The 17,518-nt window shown below is 53.6% G+C and overlaps 7 protein-coding genes and 1 non-coding gene across 8 annotated transcripts; 4 read left to right on the top strand and 4 right to left on the bottom strand.

Annotated features, from left to right (window-relative positions):
* Nucleotides 1-186: 186 nt before the first annotated feature.
* Nucleotides 187-903, bottom strand: SNOG_13674 (hypothetical protein; the record flags this gene model as incomplete). The annotated part of the gene is made up of 1 exon (XM_001803829.1): nucleotides 187-903. The coding sequence occupies one exon, from the start codon at nucleotides 901-903 to the stop codon at nucleotides 187-189; it is 717 nt and encodes a 238-aa protein (XP_001803881.1).
* Nucleotides 904-1,344: 441 nt separating this feature from the next.
* SNOG_13673 (hypothetical protein) lies at nucleotides 1,345-2,679 on the top strand (the record flags this gene model as incomplete). The annotated part of the gene is made up of 2 exons (XM_001803828.1): nucleotides 1,345-1,953; nucleotides 2,011-2,679. 2 exons carry the CDS (start codon nucleotides 1,345-1,347, stop codon nucleotides 2,677-2,679), a joined length of 1,278 nt encoding a protein of 425 aa, XP_001803880.1.
* Nucleotides 2,680-2,726: 47 nt separating this feature from the next.
* Nucleotides 2,727-5,408, bottom strand: SNOG_13672 (hypothetical protein; the record flags this gene model as incomplete). Its single annotated transcript, XM_001803827.1, has 4 exons — nucleotides 2,727-5,052; nucleotides 5,099-5,173; nucleotides 5,227-5,258; nucleotides 5,309-5,408. The coding sequence occupies 4 exons, from the start codon at nucleotides 5,406-5,408 to the stop codon at nucleotides 2,935-2,937; spliced, it is 2,325 nt and encodes a 774-aa protein (XP_001803879.1). The 3' UTR covers nucleotides 2,727-2,934.
* Nucleotides 5,409-6,104: 696 nt separating this feature from the next.
* SNOG_13671 (hypothetical protein) lies at nucleotides 6,105-7,580 on the bottom strand (the record flags this gene model as incomplete). The annotated part of the gene is made up of 3 exons (XM_001803826.1): nucleotides 6,105-6,880; nucleotides 6,906-7,306; nucleotides 7,348-7,580. 3 exons carry the CDS (start codon nucleotides 7,578-7,580, stop codon nucleotides 6,105-6,107), a joined length of 1,410 nt encoding a protein of 469 aa, XP_001803878.1.
* Nucleotides 7,581-8,014: 434 nt separating this feature from the next.
* SNOG_13670 (hypothetical protein) lies at nucleotides 8,015-9,710 on the top strand (the record flags this gene model as incomplete). Its single annotated transcript, XM_001803825.1, has 3 exons — nucleotides 8,015-8,581; nucleotides 8,682-9,549; nucleotides 9,601-9,710. The coding sequence occupies 3 exons, from the start codon at nucleotides 8,015-8,017 to the stop codon at nucleotides 9,708-9,710; spliced, it is 1,545 nt and encodes a 514-aa protein (XP_001803877.1).
* A 385-nt stretch (nucleotides 9,711-10,095) lies between these two features.
* SNOG_13669 (hypothetical protein) lies at nucleotides 10,096-12,169 on the top strand (the record flags this gene model as incomplete). Its single annotated transcript, XM_001803824.1, has 3 exons — nucleotides 10,096-10,115; nucleotides 10,341-11,919; nucleotides 11,984-12,169. The coding sequence occupies 3 exons, from the start codon at nucleotides 10,096-10,098 to the stop codon at nucleotides 12,167-12,169; spliced, it is 1,785 nt and encodes a 594-aa protein (XP_001803876.1).
* An 869-nt stretch (nucleotides 12,170-13,038) lies between these two features.
* SNOG_16655 lies at nucleotides 13,039-13,133 on the top strand. Its single transcript has 2 exons — nucleotides 13,039-13,075; nucleotides 13,099-13,133. It is a non-coding gene; the product is annotated as a tRNA-Glu (tRNA).
* A 1,087-nt stretch (nucleotides 13,134-14,220) lies between these two features.
* On the bottom strand, nucleotides 14,221-17,428 carry SNOG_13668 (hypothetical protein; the record flags this gene model as incomplete). The annotated part of the gene is made up of 8 exons (XM_001803823.1): nucleotides 14,221-14,901; nucleotides 15,107-15,261; nucleotides 15,309-15,393; nucleotides 15,646-16,598; nucleotides 16,646-16,763; nucleotides 16,834-17,112; nucleotides 17,158-17,250; nucleotides 17,303-17,428. The coding sequence occupies 8 exons, from the start codon at nucleotides 17,426-17,428 to the stop codon at nucleotides 14,221-14,223; spliced, it is 2,490 nt and encodes an 829-aa protein (XP_001803875.1).
* Between the last annotated feature and the right edge of the window lie 90 nt (nucleotides 17,429-17,518).

Here is a 17,518-nt window from a genome sequence, read left to right as displayed (position 1 = left end):
CTCGGGTCTTACCATGGCTGGCCGACGAGAACCGATGGTAGGGTATGAAAGCTGTTACCTTGCGTTAGTCGTGAGCTAGTCGTTGCGTCATGCTTGTGTTAGGGCGGGCGTTGAGGTGAAGGAGACTGGAGAAAGAACCTCACTAGAAGGGCGCGTAAGGATACGGCAGTCTACGTCCATACTAATTCAAGCAACCTCGAATACCCTCTCCATGATGTAAGCAAATGGCCTTTCCCACCTCTCCCACAGTTCTCGCGTACTAGTCGTGTCCTTTGGCACGCTGTCTTGCATGGCGCTGGCCACAAAGCCTTGCCTCAAGTTCACTCTGCCCCCCTCCTTGAAACCAAATCTTTCATACCATTTGATGAGCCACGAATAGCTTGGGTTGGCGTACAGTCTTAAGCGTGCTATCTTGTAGCTATCGTCCATGCCGAGGTCGCCCTCCACCACAGCTACACAGCCAGCCACTAGCTTCTTCGCGACGTTGCGGCCACGGTGCGCGGGCACAGTGTAGAGATCGTACAAATGCCATCTAATCTCTATATCTGGATCTTCAGGTACTGGTTGCTCCGGAACGAGATAATAATCCTCGACACTCACACGCTCTCGGAGCGCTGCATAGCCAGCCCAGTCCCCTTGCAGGAGAAGATGCTCGGGTGGAAGCGTACGATCAGTGGCCTGTACACATACGAGGAACTTTGTGTTACCCGCGAGTCGACCATGCCATATCGAGTCTGGAAGTTGAGATTCAACCTCGTATTGTGCTAGACTGCTTCCTGGATCGGCTTGGAGGACTGCGAGCCTGGTGTCTCGGAACTTGATGACGAGTTCCTTGATTCTTGGTGATGATGCGGGAATCTGAAGAACGATATATGCCGATTCAGTGGTAGTGGTTACGTCCATGGCGAAGTCTTTCAATCCGAGAAATAGGTGAGATGTAAGGGAAGATGTGCATTGAATTGTAAGACCAGAGAGAAAGGACAGCATTCCATGCTTGCACGCTCAGTTACGAAGCACAATATGTCAGCTTTGTAACCCGAAGGGTAGAGGCGCCTATACGCCCTGCAGTATGCATGTCGCTATCTTTCCTCATCGACGCATTCATACGTGATCGGGCTTCTCAGCGGGTCAGGATTTGCACCTCGTTCGCTCTGTTATGAGCGAAGACGAAATCTGATGAATGTTTGACTCGAACAAAGCGGAAGTCCGCGCGGCAAAACCTCGGGACTGGGGCCAAAAGTGCAGGCTAGCTTGGAGCTTCGACTTTACAAAGCCCGCCAGCGACAACTCGACCAAGCCCAATCGCACACCGCAGCGCGTCTGTACGCGTCACTCCTGCCCGTAATGTCGACCGCGCAAGCCGAAGCCGAAGATGCGCTCTACAATCTGCGCCTCTCCATCAAAGAGGGCGCCGTGCCCACGCTGAGCACCAGCGCCGACCCAGCACCAGCAGACATCGTCACCGGCCTCGCCGCAGCGACTCACGTGTCTTTCAACGTCAATGGGGCACATCGCACCTTCCCGCTCACATCGGCAACCCGTTTTGCGCCAGACAATAAGCCCTTGGACCTGCGCAGCTGCTACTTCGCATGGCTGAACAAAGATGCCTCGGTGACGGACTACTTCGCCGCAGTCCAGACGCTCAACGAGGAACTCCCGTCTGGCGCAGGAGGCTCCGTGCAGAACCTGACCTTTGCGCAGAAGATCGAGCTCATCGCCTGGCTGAGCGGCGAGACGGACAGCAGTGATAGCATCGCGCCCATCGACAGCAATGCCGCAGCCGCAGCAGCCGGTGATGCGGCCGCCATCGCCGGCGGCAAGGGCGTGCCCATGGACAAAGACATGAAGCGCACTGGTGCGGGCAAGATGGTGGATGCGCGCCTACTCCAGATCTACGACGGAGAGCGGCGCATGGGCGACCACAACACTGCTCTCCGGGGGACAAAGCCTGTCGTACGTTGCATTGACAACCCTTCACAGATGGTATACTGACCTTGTCCATCCATCCAGGACTTTGACAAATTCCGCATCCAGGCCAGCCAAATATTCCTCCGCAAAGGCCCCCACGACCCCAAATCAGTGCCCCCATCTCTCCCCCAATCCACCGCCCTCGTCTCCAACCTCCAGCGCAAACCCACAAAGCGTCTCGAACCAATCATCCTGCTCTCGCCATCCGCCTCTTCCCTCCTGCGCATGGGCAACGTCAAGCAGTTCCTCGACGACGGCGTCTTCACGCCCGCCGACGCTACGTCTGCCAGCACCAACATGGTGCGTGTCCAGCGCGTCATGCCCTCCATCTCGTCGTCGCCCATCACATTCATCCTCGTCGATTCCACGTCTTCGTTCAAGCCTACCTATTGGAGCCGTGTCGTGGCCATCTTCACAACGGGCCAAACATGGCAGTTCAAGACTTACAAGTACAGCAACCCTGCTGAGCTGTTCAGCCACTACCCAGGCGTCTATGTGGGCTGGAGCAACGAGGAGCCGCCAGAGAACGTCATCAATCTGGGTAGGGGTGTTTTGCCGGTCAAGGTGGACAAGTGGACTGGTACAGAGAAGGGCAGGTGGAGGGACAGAGAGGTTGTGGAGAGAATTTGGGGCAGGATTGAAGAAGGTATGAGGAGGGGCGCGTGGACAAAGGACGGGCCGGGCCTTGCTGGACAGCAGCCGGGCAGATGATATAATCACAAGTCCAAGGCTCATGGAAGACAGCGACGAGGCGTATGGCGTTGATATTCGTAGATTGTGGGCTGCATAGCGCGGTATACCGAAAAGGCTGGCGTTTGGACAGCATTGAAGCTCCCTGGACAATATAGCGAAAGCAAAGTATTATAATGAATCGTGCCCTTGATATCGTCCATCATGTACTCATAGCTATTTAACCATCGCATTCGCGGAATAGACCCCTCCCTAGAAGATCATACCCCGGCTTCTCTACCACTCCAGCGGCTCATTTAGCACCTCACCCCGGTTAGTCTTGGGCACCGGCTTTGCCTCGATCTTTACCGGCCCACGTCCATGCCTCTTCAGATAACCGCTACCATCCAGCCACGGCCAGACCGCCGTTCTCTTCTTCTCATGTGTCTGGATCTTCTCCTCATTCGCCATAGTCAGGCCAATGTCGTCCAGACCATTGACAAGGCAATGTTTCCTGAACTCCTCAACGTCGAACTTTGTGATTTCGGTGCCGTTGGAGTCGCGGATAACTTGGTTGGGGAGATCGACTTCCAACTCCTGCCCCGACTTGGCGATCTCGTAAAGCTTGTTGAGAGCGGCTTGGTCAGTGATGCGTACAGGCAACATGCCGTTCTTAAACGTATTGTTGAAGAAGATGTCACCAAATGAAGGGGCGATGATGCATTTGATGCCAAAGTCGAGCAACGCCCATGGAGCGTGCTCTCGACTTGAACCGCATCCAAAGTTGGGTCCAGTGCAGACGAGGATTTTGGAGTTGCGGAACGGTTCCTGGTTGAGGACGAAGCTGGCGTCTTCCTTGTCACTGCCAGCTTCGTAGCGCCAGGCATGGAAGAGAGCGGAGCCGAGGCCAGAGCGCTTGATTGTCTTTAGGAATTGCTTGGGGATGATGGCGTCGGTGTCAATGTTGGCAATGTCCATGGGTGCTGCATAGCCGCGGAGAGTCTCGAACTTTGGCATGCCGGCTGTGGCACCCTTGGTGCTGGTTGGTGCTGTGTGCATCTGGGAATCGGCGGGGAGGTCCATTATGCGGTCGATCTCGTCGTCGCTGCTGACCTCCTCCATGTGTGCATCGAGCTCAACCTTTGGTGAGCCATTCGCGGCCGACGAGGTTGGAGGAGCGAGTTTCCGCACATCGGCAAGGTTTCCTACAATGGCGGCGGCGGCAGCCATGACAGGCGACATAAGATGTGTTCGACCGCCTGCTCCCTGTCGGCCTTCAAAGTTTCGGTTCGAAGTCGACGCGCAGCGCTCGCCAGGCGAAAGAATGTCAGGATTCATGCCCAGGCACATTGAGCAACCAGCTTCTCTCCACTCGAAACCGGCTTCGGTGAAGATCTTGTCGAGACCCTCAGCTTCTGCCTGCTTCTTCACCAGACCGGACCCAGGAACAATCATGGCGCGCATGATGTTGGACGCAATCTTCTTGCCCTCGACAACGCGTGCCGCTGCCCGCAGATCCTCGATACGTGCATTTGTGCAAGAGCCAATAAAGACCTTGTCGACCTTGACTTCTTGCATGGGGGTGCCAGCAGTGAGGCCCATGTACTTCAAAGCACGTCTGCAGGCATCCTTCTTGACATCATCCTGGAAGTCGTCAGGACCGGGAACGACGCCTGTGATGGGAACGACATCCTGCGGCGAAGTTCCCCAGGAGACCGTCGGCGCAATGTCCTTGGCGTCGATGTTGACCTCGATATCGAACTTGGCGCCCTCGTCTGATTTCAGACTCAGCCAATAACTGCAGGCCTTCTTCCATTCTGGGCTGTCCGTCTTGGGTGCGAGGGGGCGTCCCTTGAGATAGTCAATCGTGATCTGGTCTGGGGCGACCATTCCGGCTCTCGCCCCGCCTTCGATGGACATGTTGCATATCGACATGCGTGCTTCCATGCTGAGATTGCGAATAGCTGAGCCGCAGAATTCGATGACTGCACCAGTACCACCAGCAGTACCAATCTGGCCGATGACGTGCAGGATGATGTCCTTGCTGCTAACGCCAGGTAACAAATCTCCTTCGACCTGGACCTTCATGTTCTTGCTCCTTTGTGTGATGAGTGTCTGTGTAGCCAGGACGTGCTCGACTTCACTTGTGCCAATGCCGAACGCAAGCGCACCAAAAGCGCCGTGTGTGGATGTGTGGCTGTCACCGCAGACAACCGTGGTTCCTGGCAGAGTGAAGCCTTGCTCGGGTCCGATGATGTGAACGATACCTTGCCTCTTGTCGTCGAGACCAAAGTATGTGAGGTCGAAGGCCTTGACATTGTCCTCGAGGGTCATGCATTGTGTCCGCGAGTCGGCCTCGTCGATGAACTTCTCGGTCGTGGTGAGGTTTTTCCGTGATGCCGTGGGGATGTTCTGCTGCCTGTCAGACGCGGAAGCGTGATGATGGGGAGTCTGGACATACATGGTCTACCGTGGCAAGGGTGCAGTCGGGTCTCCGGACCTTCCGGCCGGCATTTCGCAGACCCTCGAAGGCTTGCTGTGGCTGTGTGAGTGTTGACGGCCACCAAAGCATTTTCGACGTCTTCTTACTGGTGATGTCACTTCGTGCACAAGATGCCTGTCTGCGGAGCTGTTAGCATGAAGCAGGCAGGAAGCACGGCATCAAGCATACCAATGTAAAGCAGGACTGTGCCATCTTCCTTCTCCTCGACAATGTGGTCCTCGAAGACCTTGTCATACAGAGTCTGTGGCGGTTTCACGGCAGAAGGCATGGTGTATGATTTAGGTATTGGTGGTACAAGAATTTCAATGGCAGCGGCAGAGCCTGCGGATAGAGAGAGAGAGAGAGAGAGAGAGAGAGAATCAGGAGAAGTAAGAACTGAGCCAACTCTCGGCGAGGGCAGCTCTCGGCTTAAATGAGGCGCGCGCCAAAGTCAAAATCGCAGAGGCAAAGCAGGAACAAAACGCGCCAGGCCGATGTTCGGAGCCAGAGGGGCACTGGCCGAGCTATCGAATCGCATGCCGAATGATGACGGTCTGCGCCGAAAACGCCGCATCCTGAGAGTCACCCGCGCGTGAAGACTGCTGTGAATGCATCCTGTTTGCACACGTAGCATTTGTTTGCCCATCGCGCTGAGATATCTGAGGCTATGGCGAGGCGTCCTCGAGGCCTTCGTCCACGGTGAAAGGGCAGTCCGTTGATGACGATGCTCGCATGCGCGTTCCCGCGCTGACAGCAGCTGCCCCGCGTTTCTCACTCTCACTCTGCCCCACGTCAGCGTCAGCTCCTCTCCCAAACTTCCGATTCGTCGACGCAGAGTGCTGTCAAGGACAGCCACGCACGCTAGCAATTCGGCAGCATGCGAACATGCTTGCCGATCACATTGCTGACCATGTCCAATCTTGATATACAATATACACAAGACAGCAATATACGTGCCGAGGCTGCGAACCCTTACTACATACAACTACAGATTATCCGCCGAGAAGATGAGCAGCGCCATGCGATGTCGAATGAAGAGCCCTAGTATCCCCACCAGGAACTGAAAGACAACGAGCCCCATGGCCAACCGATCTTCCCGCATCGGCCCAAACCATACGAGCCACAGGTTGATCAAGGTAAAGTTGGACGATGAGACCACCGTCCCCTCTGCATCGACTGCTACATCCGCCAGCCGAAGCCGGTGCATCAGCTTGAGACCTTCTGCTATCGCCGCCGGCAGTGGTTTGCGGAACTCGACGCGGGAAGGTTCAAGTAAGCCCGAGCGCGCGTTGAAGTGTGGCAGCCGATGCCGGGGGCACGGGATAAGCTTGAACACCTGCGGACTCGAGTAGAGAAAGTTGAATGCCTGTGGGAGCAGAAGCAGAGCCAGCGTCTTGGTAAAGTGTCCCTGGATGGAGACGACTGCAAATACCATGCCTGCAAAGTAGCAGTAAGTATCACCAACAAACACTTTGGCCGGATACCAGTTGTGCATCAGGAGCGCCATGGACACCCCAATGAATGGGAGCAGGAAGTACAAAGAAAACAGATGCGAGTCTGTTGCTGGGTGAGGGTATGCTGTGAAGGGCGACAGATATAAAACGTCGTTGATCGCAATCAGTACTGCAATCACCACCGATTGCGCAACCTCGATGCCATTGATGCCCGCCAAGATGTTGATGCCGTTGGTAGAGAAGATGGTCATGAGGGCCATGTACACGTAGTACAGCCAACCTTGACGTTCGTTAGCGTATTGCAAGTCTGACACGAAGACATCCGAACATACCGAGATCAAAGAGCTCGCCAAGGTAGGGCCGTAATGGCAGCGGCACAACCATCTGGGTCACTCCAAAATCCACAAAGTACACAACAAGCATGGGAATAACAGCAATGGCTGGGATGAGCACCTTGTGTCGCCATCTGATGTCGAACAGGTCATCGCCGATTCCGAGCAGCACCGTGCACTGCAGCGAGAGTGTGGCGGAGAGGTAGGACGCAAGCTTGTTGTGTGGAAACCTGTGCAGCAGTCTCCCAGTTTCAATCTCTTCCAAATCTCTCATCACGTCTCGGTTACCGCCACCAGAGGTCGCTACGACAATGTCCTTGTAGAAGGGCCACGGTATGAAGACAATGAGAACGAAGAGATAGACCAGAGCACACACTGCGCCCATGGTCTCGGGGCTGCGTCTGTAAGCTACACCACTAGGGCGATACGGTCTCGCACTTACATCTCAGTCTGCTTGAGCTTGCACAAGTCTTTCCCTTTCAATCCGATCTTCATGAATGCATTGCCAAGCCATCGTATCAAAGCATAGCACGCTGCGAAAGCGATGCCGCTGAAGGCAATCGATGCAATGAGCGGCTCACCTTCACCTTGGAGAGTGTTTGCCAAGACCCCAATACATGCTAGCGAGAGCGAGGAGAGTGAAAGTGTCTCGGTAGTGGTCAGAGTTGTCGACATGCTGCTCAGCTGGAGTGACGCGTTGATGATGGTGCCCTCGGCACGTGAGCACCACTACGTAACCCCGGGGCCACGCTCTTTCGTTTCCTCAACAGGAGGATTGCCAAACCCGCCGTCGCGGCCGCTTTAGATAAGTTTGCAGAGTAGCCAAGTCGATGTGGTAGATGCTCGCTTCGGCCAATGCGCGTCGCTGTGGGGAGTGTACACAAAGTTTAGCGATCGGAGTTAGGCAAACGCCCTGCAAACGCAAAACGACGCCAGAATGTTCGAGGAAGGAGTGACCTGCAGCAAAGTGTGCGTGTTTATGATGACTGTTGGCGTGGCGGCGTGGTGTTGAAAGGTGTTCACAAACTGACAGGCCCCGGCTTCTTCCTCTCTTGCTAATCCAAAACGAGAGAAGCTCCAGCCATCGACCGCGTTGGCAACCATCCATAATGGACCCGAACCAGCGTGTCCAGCACTCCCAGCTTGATGCTATCAAGGCGAACCTGGATGCCGTGACCCGTCGCCTCGTGCGCCCAGCATTTCTGTCGAACCTCACGCCCTCGCGACTTCCCTCGCAGGCCGCAAGCGATTCGTCCCTCAGCCCCACACGCGACGAAGCACGGTTGCATTCTGGTCCGCTTTCCCATCACCGACACTCCCATCTCAACTTTGCAGTCACTATTGAAGATGCCCTGGAGCATGCTGATCTCGTGTCTCCCTTGATCCAGGAGCCCTGTGCTGACGGCGGCCTTTCCAGTGTCGACAAGCGTGTCGCAGAGCAGCTCGAGACGCAGTTTGTCCAAGCGCGTCACGCCTATGCGAACATGGCAGCAGAGCGCGGTTTCCAGACCTTTCCCCATGGCCACCAGGATCTGGTGCTCGCTGTAGACTTTAACTACTTCGGCACGCGCATGGTCACCGCGAGCTCCGACCACCGTCTCAAGGTGTGGGACAAGAAGGATGAATCGTGGACTTTGGTCGAGAGCTGGAAGGCGCACGATGCTGAGATTGTCGACGTAAGTCTCCCGTTCTTATCTAGTCGTCAGCGGCAAGCCTCGATTGTGGCCCATGCATACAAAGTCGCCACACATGGAACCCGTCGCTGACGTCCACTAGGTCAAATGGAACGGTCCCTTCATGGGCGAAGTTGTCGGCAGCATTGGCGAAGACGGCCGCTGCAAGCTCTGGCAGGAAGATGTCACTGAGGTCCCCATGTCAGGGAACAGATTCAAGCTGATCACGAATCTTGTCTCACATACCCATGCACCTTTCATGTCGCTAGACTTCAAGAACATTATGCAAGAGACTTGGCTCGCGCTGATTACTCGTGATGGTTATCTCACTGTCTACGAGCCTGTCGACCAGAGTAGCCTAAACGAATGGAGCATCCTAGCCGAACATTGGGTCTCCGAGGACAATCCTCCTCAACGCCAAGAAGAGGTCGGATTCAAGGTTGTCTTCCACAAGGAAAAACTCCCCTGCTGGACCGCGATCATGGCTGGTCTCGACCGCAAGTCCCTCTCTTTGGCTGTCGCAGCCATGAAGGATGTATTCATCTACAGGACAGACAAAGCTAAGCGTTTCTTTCATGTTGCCAAACTCGAGGGTGCTCGTCAGATCATCCGCGATTTGGCTTGGGCAAACGGCTCCATGCGAGGCTACGACATTCTTGCTACAGCTAGTAAAGACGGTTCAATTCGCATTTACGAGTTGTCCACACCTGCTTCCGGTAATGCTTCCGGTAATGCTTCAGCTGGCGGAACCTCGTCCAACTCGACCGTGGTCGGCCCCGTTTCACCTCGCCCTGGACCTCGCAAGAACGCACCTTCAGGCATAGGAGCCGGACTGGCAGGGGCATCCAAAGCACCAGAAACGTCCCGTGAGAATGAGCAGTATCCTGGGCGTATCAGACAGACGGTCAAGCTCACGGACGAACTCACCAACCACCACGGCGCGGTATGGCGCGTCGCTTTCTCGCACATGGGTATGTCTGATACTTATGAACTTTACAGAGTGCTACTGACACGCTTCATAGGTGACCTGCTTGTTTCAACGGGGGATGACGCATCTATCCGAACCTGGAAGAAAGCCGTCAATGGTCGTTGGCTAGAATTTTCGGAGATCGAGCCAACGGGCGGTAACTGATCTGCTGGTATGGTCATGATTGCTCCGGCGTTATGGAGAGAGTTTCTCATGCTGGTCTTTTTCTTTGGCGTTCGATAGTCACCCCGCATACTGGCTTCCACCCATGGTCGAAACCACATTGTGCAACGTATACCCGCATATCTCAGCAAGCATGCAAGCGGTATGGGCAGTAGTCCAGATAGACCGCATACATGACATTCAATCTATCACGTCAGTCTAGGAGTATGTCCAGCCATCCTGAATTCAGGTCGTGATGGGCAGCGCTTTCGGTGCACAGTCGCTTCATGCGTCACACCACATTCCTCGGATCTCAACCATCACCACACCAGCCACCGTCCATTCCGAGCCAACCACACGCCTGTATGAGCCCTAGGTGGATATAGCGATGGCAGAAGATGCATATATGTAAGATTTCCTACCTTTTTTTCAGTATTACATTTACCCACAGTCATTGCATCTACCGTGCTTACATACCCAACAAACCTTTGCAGTCTTCTTGATCACAGTAAAAATGCTATTTCGTCGTCGCAGCCGGTCTCATGACTCACCTGTAGTCCAGATTCTAGGCGACTGCTCTGTGCAGTTGTCGCCCACCAAGGATGGAATGACTAACAGACTACACGCACATAGAGAAGCTTTTGTGATGCCTTCGAAGATTCCAAACATCTCACATCAAAGAGGTGGAAGTTCGGACGAAAGTTGCGGCTCAGCCCTCTCCTCCCCTGACCAGTCTCCGAAGTCTCGCAAGGAAGAGAAATCGAAGAGGATACCAACCAGCAGGAAAACAGGCTTCGCCACAATTCGAACCGACTCGACAGATTCTTTTCCTGCTTTCGAAAGCGATGCGTTTGCAGTGCTCATGCCAACGACTCGCTTGCCAATACTCGAGTACACCAGATTACCAAAGAAAGCAGTGTCAACAGCTGCGCAGGCCGATGCTTTGAGGACCTATCAAGAGAAGGCTCAACAGAGCCGAGAAAGGAACAACAGTCAAGGAGTTCAAGTCCCGTCGAGAATCGTGTCTTATGATTACGCATCTCGAAACATTACTGATCAGCGCGCGTCTACAGAAAGTGGCACCGGCATTCCAACTGCAGCAGGATCATTTCCAATTAGTCCACCTGTGCCTCAACATAAGTGGACACTTCCTAATAGCAAGCTCGATACAAAGGGCCAAAAGCCACATGCGACTGGCCTTCGTAGCGCCACTTCTCCTCCAAAGTCTGTCACGGTTGGCGCAAATTCTGCCACAACGGCCTCACCCACCTCATGCTACCGCGTCTACCGTCCTGATTCGACGGCTGGCGCATCACGTTCCCCCTCTTCGGCGTCAGCGCTTCCTCCAAGTATCACAGTGCGAATCAAGCCTAGAGCCAAGGTCACAACGCAAAATGCCGAGCGTGTGCAAACAGAAAGCAGTCACAAGCTCTACAATCGGCCTTTCGACACTGCCTCTTCGCAAAGCTCTTGTGACTCTGGCCCTGTCAAATCCATGCCAAACTTCACACGCCACAACTCTGTCGAAGGCGACTCAATCTTCGGCTACAAGAGCAAGGACGTCAGTGGTGCCGTTGACGGAAGTCCTACTTCCTCTGGTGCCGAAAAGGGCAAATCAACAAGTCCCACATCGTCCGACAACGAGAAAAAGAAAGAAAGAGCCAAAGCCGTTCCGCAAATCAAGATGAAGAGTCCAGAAAAGACGCCCGAAAAGCCGGCAAAAGACACGACGCCCAAACGCACATTGACACAGCGTTTTCCATGGCTTCGACCTGCAGGTCCACGTCTCGCCAAACCAACAACAGCGCCAGTAGTCTTCAATGCACCAGCGCCCAGGCCAATGTCCAGTTATGTTGATCCCTTCGAACGTCTGGCAACGCCCACGCCTCACCCCAGTGCCCTACGAAGTCCATCGACCGCCCCGCCCCGCCCCTGCACGCCAAAGAAGACGCTCACCAAACCAACTCCAACAATCAACACCACCACGCGGCCTATCACTCCCAAATCTGCCGCTCCGCCATCTCCGACAGGTAAATTCGACAGTGGCTTCGCACAGATCAAATGCTTCACTCTGTTACTCGCCAAATTTTGTCTCGTAGTGTATGCTGTTGTGGCGTTGTGGTTCATCATGGATGCGTTGAAGGAGGCTATCAATGTGATTGGCGTACCGTTTCGGGCCATCAAATGTGTGGGAGTATGGGTGTGGTTCTTGGTGTGTTGGTTTGGAGGGATTGTTAGGGCTGTTGTGGGAAAGAGGGGGTAGACATGTATATTAGGTCTGGTTGTATCTTAGGACTCATCCTGCACGTCCCTCAGACCGACAATACTATTTGTGTCGACGCCATATTCATGAGCCCGCCGGCATATCTTTGCCTCAAGAGCTGAAGCGTTTGATCAACTTGCACATTTGGACCTGTGGAAAAGAGCGCAAATACCGTGACTTTACTATAGGGTTTGCTTAAAAGTAGTGCTGGGTACGGATCGGGCTTTTCGTCTCTACGATAAGCTCTCAAAGTAGTCTGCGCCGTCCGAGAAAAGTGAGCAAAGCAGCTTTGCCATGCAGTAGCTTGAAGGCATACCTCGGTATGTAATACTAAGAGCTTCTACTGCTGCTGCTGCAGAATCGTAGAAGACGTTCACAAGTTCAAAGCCAGCATGTATGAGGATCGGAATGGGTTGCACTCGCAGAAGTCTCAGACAATTTTCCAGCACACGCTTGAGTGCGGAGAATAAAAAATCTGTCGTAGTCACTGACTGCTGTTGCGGCATTTATGAGTCGCGTCTTTGTTGTTGTCCTGTGCGATTAAGTCTAAAAAGGCGAAGGCTAGGGCAACGCTGGCGCACTGAGCGTGCTGTAGCCCCTGACATCGCCTAAAGACCCGCCAACTTTTGCCGATCGTCGAGGCCCAAAGCTTGCGAGGCTTGTAGCAGAACAGAAGAGAAGCATGCTTGATGTCTTGAAGGTTTTACAAAGGGCACAAAAGCTACAGCTCTGCGCAAAACTTGTCGAAATGATAGCTGTCGCATGCGTATGACTTGAAGCTTTTTTGTTATATGGCAGTGCTGTAGTACCAATACCATACCGACCTGCGTGAGTCCAATCCGTCCATCTCTGTTGCTCCCGTCAGTCCCTGCCAAAGATCTGTGATGTTGCTTGCTCCACACTTCGAAAAAGCCTTCCAAATTCCCCCCTCCCAATCCACTTCAGAGCTCTGCACCACAAGCTTCCGTCTATCTTTGAATGCAGGACTGAACGCTAGATGTTGCTGTCCTCGTTTGCCAAACGTCAATACATAATATTTGAATCTGACGATCTGTATCAATCACCTCATCCGATATGGTCTAGTGGCTAGGATTTGCCGCTCTCATCAGAGTAGTTCGCTACCAAGCGCCGGCAAGGCCCGGGTTCGATTCCCGGTGTCGGAATATCCTTTTTGCACTCGGTACTCCCTCGTGAAGTGGTCGTGGAGATGCTGTGGTGTCCTGGAACCAGTTTATGGACCACCAGATAGTTACAGACGAGGCTTCTAGCTTCGCACTCATATCACGATGTAGGCAACGTCTCTCCTGATGTTGAGAAGCGTTCTTTTTATCTTTTTGAGTGCTTGTGGTGGACTGTATAGGGTTTGGGGTTTCTGGCTTTGAGCTACTCCAGATGTCCCTTTCCAACGGACGACATCTTCAGGGGCACCGCAATAGCTCGAAGTCACGATTAACAGCGCTCTCGTACACCTGCACGTAAAAATCAAACTTGACACTCGACTACTCTTTAAGTTCTGCAATACCACCATATCTTAGATGCATGCGCGTGTAAAAAGCGATGCACGTCAATCGGATATCGTTATCTAACAGCAGAACTTCTAAATCAGTCTCTGACATTTGCTTCCTTATGAATCAAGCCCGGGGACCATTACTCCACTTGAGCGAGCATGTAATTCAGCATTCTACATAGGTCAGTAAAAGTGGCAGATCGAATATTGCCGTAAGCTGTTCACCGCAGCCAAAATAGCAATGTCTTGAAACTGGGGCAGTACTTCGAGAGCGGTTTCCTTATGCAAACCCAGTATCTATGATCAAGCATGACTTTAAGGTCTGCGAAAATCTTGATTCTTGTCGCCTCTCCTCGTCGTAACACCGCAACCCAGCAATGCCTCAGAGTACACACAACATGCTGGACAGAGAAATGTATTTCAAAGATCGATTGCTATCTACAAAGCTGCTAGAGAAATTCTACAAGAAAAGCACACCCTTCTTCGCATCTCAAAATTTGGTATCATATCCCACCCCACGCAACCTTCCATGCAAATGCCCAACAAACGCTTTCAAACACAAAAATGCCATTTCTGATATACACACATTTCCTATCTTTCGGTAACGCACACATACCTCAACAAACGTCCTGCTTCTTGTGTGAACGGCCACTGTCACCAACGATCCTACCCTGCTTTTGCTTCCTCTTGACCCCATATGCATCCACATTCTGGAAAAGAATTCGCGTGTCAATATCCAGCGTCTAACCGGAGAACCTGAACCGCGAGGCCTCCAGTCGACCTAATCCTTCTCTTGGCGCCACGTTGCGGCGACGGTAGCTGGTCGTGAAGTCTTGCAAGATGGTCCTAATCATCCGGACATCGCCAGTCTGAATGCGCTGTCGGATGTTGTTCAGGAAGCGCTCGCTCTCTTGCGGTGTAATGCTACCTTGTGGAAGCATGTTCACAGTGTTGGCTACCCATTGAGCGACCTGCTCCGGCATAAGCTCGAAGAGGTCAAGCAGTACACCAGAAGAATCGGCAAAGGCGCCTTCTGGGAAGCTGTACATCATGCCGGTCATGATACGCTGAACAAGTTGAACTCCAGCACCGACCACGAGCTGCTTGACACGGTTGCGCAGAGCTTCTGGTACCTCCTGACGGGCGGTTTCGAAGCTGGACGATGGTGAAGAGTTGCGACCATACGCGAGCAGGTCGCGGAGGAAGTGTAGTGTGGCAATGATAGGGTCTTCCTTCAGCAGGGTAAGGGAGCTGCATGCTGCAAGCAATATGGTCTCCATGAGGGGCGATGATATCGACTCGGATGGGAAATAGAGCGCCATATCGGCAGCGAGGCGGAAGTAATCCTCAATGAGATCCGGCAACTCTTCGGGTGGCAGATCGCTGAGAATGCGTAAGAAAGTCTTGGCTTGCTGCTCGTAGAACTGGTACACATCGTTTGCGAGGCTGGGATCAACTTCGTCAACCCCTTGGGAGAACTCGCGAACAACGGAAGCCGTGGCCCACAAGAAACAGCCTTGTCTTGAGGAGTCAAAGCCAGCACTTAGTCTGGTAGCGAGGTCTGGCAGTAATGGGCGCATAGCGGTGCGGTAAGACAATACCATATATCACCGCCAGCGACCGACATACTCGCTCAAGGATTGGGATGCTTTTGTTGAAGTGCTCGATGATGTTGCCGAGCATGGGGAAAATCTCCTGGCAGTACTTGACAGCGGGGTGCTCTTGGCCAGAAGGTATTTCTGGTCTGACAGTCTCCACGAATATCGTGATCAGATTGATCTTGTCTGCTCCTAGTTAGCATAGTGTTTGGCGGGTCCAAGTGAATACTCACCGGCAAGTAGCTTCTGCTCTGGTTCGTCCTTTGCCTGCTGCGCAATTGTGACGAGGTGCTGCATAACTGGGTCCAGATACAGCTTGAGTGTCTGGTACATCTGGTCGTGTGGTACCTTGGCAACCACCGATGCTACGCCCTCTGTAATCTCTTCCTGGCTGCTGATGGGGAGGTTGTTGAGGTGCTTGGCGTAGAATTGTTGTAGCGGGAGTATAAAGTTGACGAGCAGGCCTGCGCAGTCATTGCAGAAGAACTTGAATGACAGCGCGGCGGCCCGGATGACATCCTTGGTTGAGTGTTCGAAAGCTGCCATGATAAAGTCGAGTTGTGGCTGCAAGGTATCTGGGTGTTGCGCAGTCCACTCAGTGTACCGACCAAGTGCCATGACCGCTTGGAAGCGGAGCTTGTTGTGGTCGGGTATCGCTGCAATAAGTGGTATCAGGCGAGGCAGCATGACGTCCTCATCCGGTGGTACCATGCGGCCCATCGCTCGCACTGCGAACAGTGGTGCCTCCAACTTTTGCCATTCAGGGACGTTATTTGGCCCTGCTTGCTGGCCATATGTCTGCACCCATCGCTGGATAAGATCGTACGGTTTCTGCAAGCACTCTACGACGCCCATGACTTCGCAGCAGTCCTTTAGCACATCGCCCATCTGGTGTCGAAATTCGCGGAATTTTTCCTCTGCTTCTCTGTCGCCCTCAAACAAGTCCTTTTCATCACCACTCTCAGGCTTCGGGAACTCGAGGTGGCCTATCATTATGTCGACCAGCTTGGAGTATATATCGAGACTCTGCATTCTAGCTTCCCCGTACTTTTCGATAGTCAGATACTGCTTGAGGTCATACCAGAACTTGAAGGTGTGGGAAATCGCATCCCTCTCCTTGTCGAGAGCGGCTGCTTCGAGGATGGCTTCCACCAGATTCCGGAAGTCGGTCGGCAAACGCGCAATCAACAATACCCAGGATTCACCGGCTTCTGCAAATACCTTGGCAATGCCCTTGAATTTGTCTGTATCCTCTTCCTGAGCGGCCTGGGCAAGCTTCGGTCGGAGGGCGATTACTTGCGGATAGAGCGTCAGAATAGACTGCATGGTTTCGTCCACGTCGCGGGTTTCGGCAATCAAAGCACTCATGCATTCCACTGCGGCATCAAACGGCTCGTCGGTAGTTTCGGACAGGTCATCGGCGATGATTTTAAGAAGAGGAGAGTTGATGATCGACTCTAACGGGATTTCGCGCATCCACGAGGTTATACAGTTGAGCAGCTGTGGGTTCCGTGCGGCCGCGGCTGGAGCATGTTAGCGAGCAAGGACTGGGTTGGAATGCCCTACGTACGTGAAGATGTCGCATATCGAATCAGAAGTTGCAGAGCTTGCTGCGCATTGTCCTCGATCAACTCGACCGTCCTCATAGTCAATTCGTGTTCCTGGCCACCAAGCATTAGACTGTTATTCTGACATCATGTGCCGGTACCGCGGGGAGGTGCCGGGCTGTGGAATGGGCTGCGGCTCGTTCGAACGTACTGTGAGAGCGATTTTTCGTCCATGCGTGACTTCTTCAGGCAGTACGCGGAGGAAGTCGAGGACACAGGGCAGCGTCGCCGGATCTGATCCAAGTGCGGTGACGACATCCGACAGAACATCCTTCCATTCTGTCATTTGTATGGCCAAATTCGCCAAGCAAACGCAAAGCTGCAATCTGATAGGCTTGGGCCCAGCATGGAAGGTCGCGAGATTCCGCATTATTGAGGCTCGAAGCTCTGGGAGCTGTGCGCGGGGCACTTGGTGGAGATCATACACGATCTGGCCGAGTCAGAGAGGAAGCCCAACGCGTGAACAGCAACCTACCTTGCCCTTGAGAGTGGTAGCCGCAAACAGTTTGGCTGCTGCGTCTGCTGCTGGCGACTCGATGATGGCCAGCGTCGTTACCCATGCCTCTTGCTATGGCGTCCTGTCAGCCCAGTGTGCCTCTTCTCCGCCCACCCTAACATACCGACTTCTGGAACTGTTCCAGGAACTGGTGTGCCTGCTCTTTTTGCGCCCGGTTCCCTGCCGACTGCATCATATTGTGTGCCGCCAGCACGGGCTCGAAGCCCTGCTGCGCTCCATTCGCGGCCATATTCAAGCAAGTTTGGGGGTGTAGTGGGGGACTGGGAGCGGAGAGCGCCCGGAGAAGAAACGCGGCGGGGTATTCCTTAGGTTGCGTGCA

The sequence above is a fragment of the Parastagonospora nodorum genome, assembly GCF_000146915.1.
Source record: "Parastagonospora nodorum SN15 chromosome Unknown scaffold_27, whole genome shotgun sequence".
Classification (NCBI taxonomy): domain Eukaryota; kingdom Fungi; phylum Ascomycota; class Dothideomycetes; order Pleosporales; family Phaeosphaeriaceae; genus Parastagonospora; species Parastagonospora nodorum.
This window is presented reverse-complemented; position numbering and strand designations above follow the sequence as displayed.